The sequence below is a fragment of the Aplysia californica genome, unplaced genomic scaffold (genome assembly GCF_000002075.1).
Source record: "Aplysia californica isolate F4 #8 unplaced genomic scaffold, AplCal3.0 scaffold00021, whole genome shotgun sequence".
Lineage (NCBI taxonomy): Eukaryota > Metazoa > Mollusca > Gastropoda > Aplysiida > Aplysiidae > Aplysia > Aplysia californica.
This window is the reverse complement of record NW_004797291.1, coordinates 1250710-1257739: the sequence shown is the minus strand read 5'-3', so window position 1 is coordinate 1257739 and position 7030 is coordinate 1250710. Positions and strand designations below refer to the sequence as shown.

The following is a 7030-nucleotide window of genomic DNA, read 5'->3' as shown; positions in this document are numbered from 1 at the left end:
AATTGCGCTAAGGTTGTTCAATTATTTTGTTTTTCATAATCCTTCATCCTCAATTAGTATATATGTATCACGGGGCGCACTTTAAGCCCAAGTGTCAAAACAATACCCCAACCCCCTCCCCCCGGTCGCCTCACACTGATAACGTCCCGAAAAATACCTAGAAGAATGCGACCGGTGTGAATGAACTTTGTTAATCTTTTTTTTACCCCGACAGCCGACAGTCCCTGCCACAGGTGCCACTCACACGTACGAGGTCATGTCACGTGATGTGAACGAGTGTTTGAAAGTTCCACTGACAGGTCTTGATGATGGGTCCGACTAACCAGAACTCAGACGAAGCTTGATTATTTTTAGGTCTATGTCATAATTAATACAGTAATCAGGCCACCATAGGAGAATTCTGGGTAACAAAAGCGAAAGTAGACCTTGAGAGTATGTAAGTCGGAACTCGAAATCGATACTGCTTCCTATTTTAGTTGAAATAACGTGCGTGAGTCAACTGCTAGATCTAGATCCGGAATTGATGTTTTACTTTTAGAAAAAGCGTTCCAGGTTCCTCCCGATAAAAAGTCCAATCCGTGCTTCCAAGCAAAAGAGATTGCAGAACTTTTTTTTTTTAAGGAATCGAACGCAACAGACGCAACAACAAAAAATCAGGAGACATGCAACCGAAATCGGGAAAATCGGGATGCCTGAGATTTTGGGAAAAAAATCAGGTTGAGTGGCAGGTCTGCTGAAATCTGTTTTAAAGGAACAGATGATAAACATATCATACAGTTGAACCTGTTGTAACGGCCAACAGTCTAAGACAATCACCTGAACATATATCTACTTCCCACCCTCGACCCAGTTTTTCTAAAAATATGACACTGTTCAAGACACTCAGCTGCCTAAGACAACTATTTTTCGTCCAACAAAAGATGGCTGTCTTGGACAATTTTGACTGCATATTCATAGACAGGTATAAATATGACCAGGAGGGCAAGCACAAATTCTAAGGTGCAAGAAGAGACTTATGTCTGTTGCTTAATGTCAACGATGTCATGGGGAGCATTCTAAACTTACCTTTGAAATACTTGAGATATTTAATCAAAAACCCATACGGATGCTCAACCTGTAGGTCAAATTTGATTGTCTTTAACAGGATTCTCTCCATAGTCATGACTTCTTCCTGTGAACAAAATAGAAAATAATATATTTTTTAAAAAATGATTCAAAAAGTGTTAACACCCTAATCTTAACATGGTGCTCTGATCTTCAAATTATGTTTTTCTCTACTTGGCTGCTCAAACTGCACCTAAGCTTATAGTGGAACTCAGCTAAGTCAAAAATAATTTGCTAAATCTTACATAGGGTCCAACCAAAAACTTTTTGACAAATGCACTTAAAAAGCACTAAAGATATCTGGGCTTCTATTGATCTGAGACAGAACGAGTTTGCTGCATCTTCTAGGCCCCATGAATTTAAGAAACACTTGCCCACATAGCTTGCATGTCATGAGTGATACACTGTTTTTTAAAAATGATATAGAGGAAGATTTTGTGCATGGAAAATTTGAGTACCTGTCCTAAATAGCACCATGACAGTCTCAAATACTGTAATGTATAAACAAATTCTCTTTCAGAAGCTGCTGAGCCTACTTCATTAACCATAAACAGCCACTTACACAGCCAATACAAAATACAAGAAATCATGCAAAGGTCTCAAAATGACAGCCCCCCCCCCCCTCCCCCCAAAAGGCAAATATCAACATCTATATCAATCATGGTGCAAAAGTCAGAGTAAAAGCAAGCACACAATTTTCTTTGAAACATAAAGCAAAACCTCCTCCAAAATGTCCACCACCAGTAACAACACTTGCCCCTGTGATTACCATCATCACAACCCCTACATTACTCTACAGCCACATTGACTTACCCTAGGGTCCTCCCCAAACCTCTGGAAAGATGAAGCAGATAAGAGGCTTTGAGCTATTTTGATTATATCTTTGCACTTTTTGGGGGTTTCTTCCACTTTTCCAGCCAAGAAAAGACAACAAGCTGCAGTTACCTGTCAAGAGAAGCAAAAAAACAAATGTAAATACTCCTTATGTGATGTGATCAAAGGATTTTTATAATCCACATCAAGAAATCTAACTGATCTATACTTTATAATATAGAACAGCATCAAAACAAAGCTGCTAGCATTTCAAGAATCTAATTTAAAACATACTATATCAAATCAATCTGATGGATAAATTTCAGATATGATTAGCAAGCTAGTGCTAGAGACAAACAAAAAACTGTACATTATACTAACGAAAAGGATTTCAGAACAAAGTCATCATGACGGTTTATTTATACAACACTTCTGTTCCACAAAATGAAAGCACTATAATTTTACTTGCCTATTGTTTCAGGCAGTAATGACACGGGAAATCATTCATAACTATAAACTTTTTAAAGAAGAAACCAAATGACTATATCTCTACACTTTATTCTACAAACAATATCTGACTTTAAAGACTTTAATTTTCCCACTCTTTGAGTACAGTGGTCTCCAGCTGTTAAATAGCATACTTTCAAAAAAGCACAACCTACCGTAAAATACGCTGGCAGCACAGACCGAATTTTTCTCGTACATAATTATCACACATAACACCTCTGGGAGAGCTCAACTTAAATGACGCAACACACCACATTTCAAATGCAAGGTGGTTCATAAATTTAAGGATAATTCTCCTTTGAAATTTTTCTTTTTTAGAGTGACAGCTTCAGTTAGGCATTTAGTGTTGTAAAGTAGGTGATCTCTTCACTGCACTTTTCCCATAGTACTATCTTCTCCTTTGCTACATTTAACTCTTCAAACTACACCCCGTGGTAGTAGAGACAAACCAACACCAAGCAGACAAAGATTCTTTTTACCCAATATGTAAAAAAACAACAATACTCACATATCTGTAAAATTCTTTGAATGAATGGAACATGTAAAACCTGTGAAAGTATACCACACCCGTAGCACACGTGTCATAACGTCTGGCATATATCAAGGACAAAAACTCTGCAAATGGCAAATGCACTTTTGCAATGATATAAATAAAGCACTTTCACGCTGAAATAAAACAAATTCTTTTTTCAATACTTTTCAAAAGGACAAAAGCTCTGCAAATGGCAAATGGGTATATTTTGACAATAACTAAAGCATTTTAATGATTAAATAATAAAATTAAAATAGGCTAATTCATTTTTCTATACTTTCTCTCGGTCATATAAAACAAAGACTAAGTATGAATTATCAAACAGAGAAGAGTCCAATTAAAAAGGTAGAACAGAATGCCTTTTATTTAACTTATCAAATTATACTCATAAAGGATACAGCCCCATTTTTGTCCCTGCATCAAGAATGAACCTAGCTCCTTCTCTCCGGTACCGGTTTTCAGTGTTACTGTCAATACCATCTCGATATGATGCAGAATTCTTGATTTCTCTCCGCTCAAAGTACCAACAAGGCATGGTGAATCACAAATGTCAGAATGATGGAACAAAAGAAGTGCAGCAGGAAAACTGTGAATAAAATGAAGGATTGAAAAAAGAAAGAAAATAATTACATCATGTATATTTTCCAAGTCCATCATTGTCAATTATCATTGTTACATACAAAGTTAAGTATGCTACTACACTAAAAATATACAGCATGTACTATAATGCCTCAGAGGTATATCTTGCTATTCCTTTACTTTCAAAAGTCGGTCAGTTCTAGTAGTTATGTTGTTACTACTTCCAGTAGACACAGACTCAGTACTGGTGTCTTTAGTGTAGTGGCTATGTGCTTTGCTGTCCCACACAGGAGAACCAAGGTCGATTCCTGTGAGGGGGAGAAATTTTTATTGAGTATCTTTTTCTTTCTTTTTTCCAACATCAAGTCTGTGCTCCTCTATGGCTGCGAAACTTGAAAGACAACAAAGTACTAAACAAAGTCCAGACTTTCATCAACAGATGTATGAGGAGTATTCTAAGAATTAAGTGGCAGGATAGAATAAAAAATGAAGAGCTATGGGAAAGGACAGGAAAAAAGGAATATAGAAATAGAAATAGGACGAAGGGACACGAGAGAGATCAAGCTGGAACGAGCTTTTTTTTCTTTCAGCTTAGATGTTGTGTCACTCTCAACCTAAGTTGGCCCTGACAAGTAAGGTTGGAAGCCCATCTCCTAAATTATTTAAATTGCGTGGCAGGGTGTAAAATCACCCACATTAAAAAAAAGGAAAAACAGGCTTAGTTGTGTATAAAAAGCCTTCTCTTACTACTTAAAGACCAAGACTAAGCAAATTAGTAAGCCTCACACCTACATTTTCTTCAAAAGTGCAAGAGCTGAAGCTGAAGGACTATTTTGTTGGCAAGCATACAGTTACTTTGTAAGTAACTGAACTAGACTCACTGGTTTCATGACCAGAAAATGTACAGAATGAAATACGTTTTTACAATCACTCCTGCATGATGATAAAGTACAATATAATTAGATCTAGGTACTTTACTTTAGCTCAGTGTCATATTATAAAACTACAAATCTCAAAACCTCAAAATTTGTCACTTGTTGATATTATAATTTTACTTTCTCTACCGTCTCATGCTCAAGTATCTTTTAAAGGTCTAGCCCTTTTTTTGGAATTTAATTTGTTTTGTACGAAATATGCTATTACTGATTTTTATTTTATTCGTCACAAAGCGGAATAATGGCCGATTGCAGGAAATGTGCAATCTGGCAGGTTTCTATTTACTTTAACTTGTTGCAGAGAGAATTACCGTAAATATCTGTAACTTATACAAGTCGATACGAAGGCGGGTACGGCATTTGGGCAGTCCTGCGCTGTCGCAGTTTTTTTTTACGGAGGGAGTTAGGATGGAGGGACAAGTACGGAACTGGCAGAAAGTACGGATTTCCGTAAAAATACGGAAGAGTGGTGGAAGTGTTGGGCGCGATCTGTCGATTTGCGTGATCCATCAATCGCGCAGGGCATTTGGTTGATCGAGGAAACGCGCGACAATCCATCGATTGTTGCCCATTCTGTTGATCAGCGGATCGCGCAACGTTTTTTGTCGATCCGTTTGGTTGCGCATTCTATAGATCTTACACCCCTAAATTTTGTTATGTTTCTAAATATTTCCAGCATTTATGAACATTTTTTACGATTATAAGGATAACAATTGAGACGAGAGCTTTAATATCCAGTTACTGGATCTATCTAAACTGGTCCCCCCCCCCCCCTGTGTCATTAGTATGAACAAAACTAAGTTGAGCCGGGGGCAAAGTTAATTAATTTAAATGTCGACCAATGAGACTGCGCGTAGCGATATCCCATTCTCAGTTTATGGGGGAAGAGGTGTTGGGAAGAGGTCACGCCTGTCGATTTTGTGCGATGTGATTTTTAAATAATTACAGAAAAACTCAACACTCAACAAAATCAAATTAAACATGTGGAAAGACATATGGTGGTGGAATTAATGATGATGCTGTAGTGGTGGTGGAAAGACCCTGAGTTGTCGGTTTCCATGTACTTAGACACTGCTATTGGGTAGATCTAATGAGAGTGCAATCAGGGTTAGGCCTATAGATCGGTGAGTATCACTCACTGACGTATGAACAGTAAACTAATTTTCACCCGCCCGGAAGTTCTCGCAAGATCAACTCCCCTCTTCTCTCTCTCTCTGTCTCTTTCTGAATACTGTCTGTCGGTGTGGACGATCAAATTGACCAAAACAAAGTTAAATAATGATGTTATTGTTAAAACACAAAAGTAAATTAATTTGGTTGTCTACAAAGATGCTACGGCTATTTAACTTTTCGAATCGAGCCAAACTACGCGGGTCGCCATTTTGTTTTGCCCGGAAATTCTCGCGCTACTCCTCTCTCTCTTTCTCTCTCTCTCCACTGCCCACAGACAAAATTGTACGCTTTTAGTAGGCTACAGTTGTAATGGAACGTTTGTTCACGGCACAGAATTCTACAATTTTTCTGTTATCACAGTGTAGAATTCTGTGGTTTAGGGTGAACGCAAAATTTGGTGAACGCGCACCGGGTGAGAATAGCCACAAGACTCGCCTGCACTATTCTCACTCCGGGTGAGAATAGAGGTGGCCTTTTTAAAAACTCACTCCATCATCATAGTTCGACAGAATGCGCAGTAAGTATATAATATTTCACGGATCGACAAAAAGCGCTGCGCGATTCGCTGATCAACAGAATGTGCAACAATCGATGGATTGTTGCGCGTTTCCTCGATCAACCAAATGCGCTGCGCGGTCGATGGACTGCGCAAATCGACAGATCGCGCCCAACATAAGCACTGGCTTTGGTGTGATGTTTTACCAGGAAAACCGATGTCGTGATATGTGCGGATATGAATAGTCTCTTTTATACGGTAGATCTAGAGTCTAGATCTAGCGGAAACGTTCAAAGAATGAATTCAGTAGACGCAGAGAACCGGAAAATTAGGAAGCTCAAACCCGTCAATGTCTCAATGAAAGAAAATGGAATTCCCCAGAGCCGGATACACACGTCATTCTATAATCTAGATATCTAGATTCTATGTGAAAATGTGGTACCTCCACGGCCTTCTTAAAATAGTCTGTGGGTATCCCAGATGACATCACATTACTAAAACGACCCTTACCAAAATTAGCAGCCAATCAGAAAGATGCGTCTTCTACGCTTTTTAACGGCATGTCAATGACAGTGCCCACCACGGACCACAGCCTCGGCGTGTGACTAAGTCAGTCTAGAAGTCTAGATCTAGTAAACGGGTCCGCTTGACCTAGATCTACTCTACTCACCACACGACACTACATCTAAGCAGGGTAAACGTAGTGAAATGCATCGGTGTCTGGCTGCCACTTACTTTTCCGTCACGACTTCCGACGACGATAAAATTAGTGCTGAGTGCTGAGCTTATGCCTAGTTTAGTGAGCTAGCGAAGAGAAGAATAAGATCATAGAGACCTGGAGATCAGAGATCTAATAATTTGCCAGAGTGATGCCCCTTGAATTCTATTCAA

The 7030-nt window shown here is 38.7% G+C and overlaps 1 protein-coding gene across 3 annotated transcripts in view; it reads right to left on the bottom strand.

Annotated features, from left to right (window-relative positions):
- The window catches only part of LOC101863951 (cyclin-K), an 18142-nt gene extending 11149 nt beyond the window's left edge, over positions 1 to 6993 (bottom strand). The window contains exons 1-5 of one of the 3 annotated variants that reach the window (XM_005090740.3): positions 6810 to 6993; positions 3355 to 3542; positions 2933 to 3014; positions 1918 to 2049; positions 1066 to 1171 (exon numbers count right to left, since the gene is read on the bottom strand). In XM_005090740.3, the coding sequence (XP_005090797.1) occupies positions 1066 to 1171; positions 1918 to 2049; positions 2933 to 3014; positions 3355 to 3491 (457 nt within the window). In that variant the 5' untranslated portion in view covers positions 3492 to 3542; positions 6810 to 6993. Of the gene's footprint in view, positions 1 to 1065; positions 1172 to 1917; positions 2050 to 2932; positions 3015 to 3354; positions 3543 to 6649; positions 6732 to 6809 lie in introns of those variants that run through there. The other 2 variants (XM_005090739.3, XM_005090741.3) reach the window with 2 other exon arrangements.
- Between the last annotated feature and the right edge of the window lie 37 nt (positions 6994 to 7030).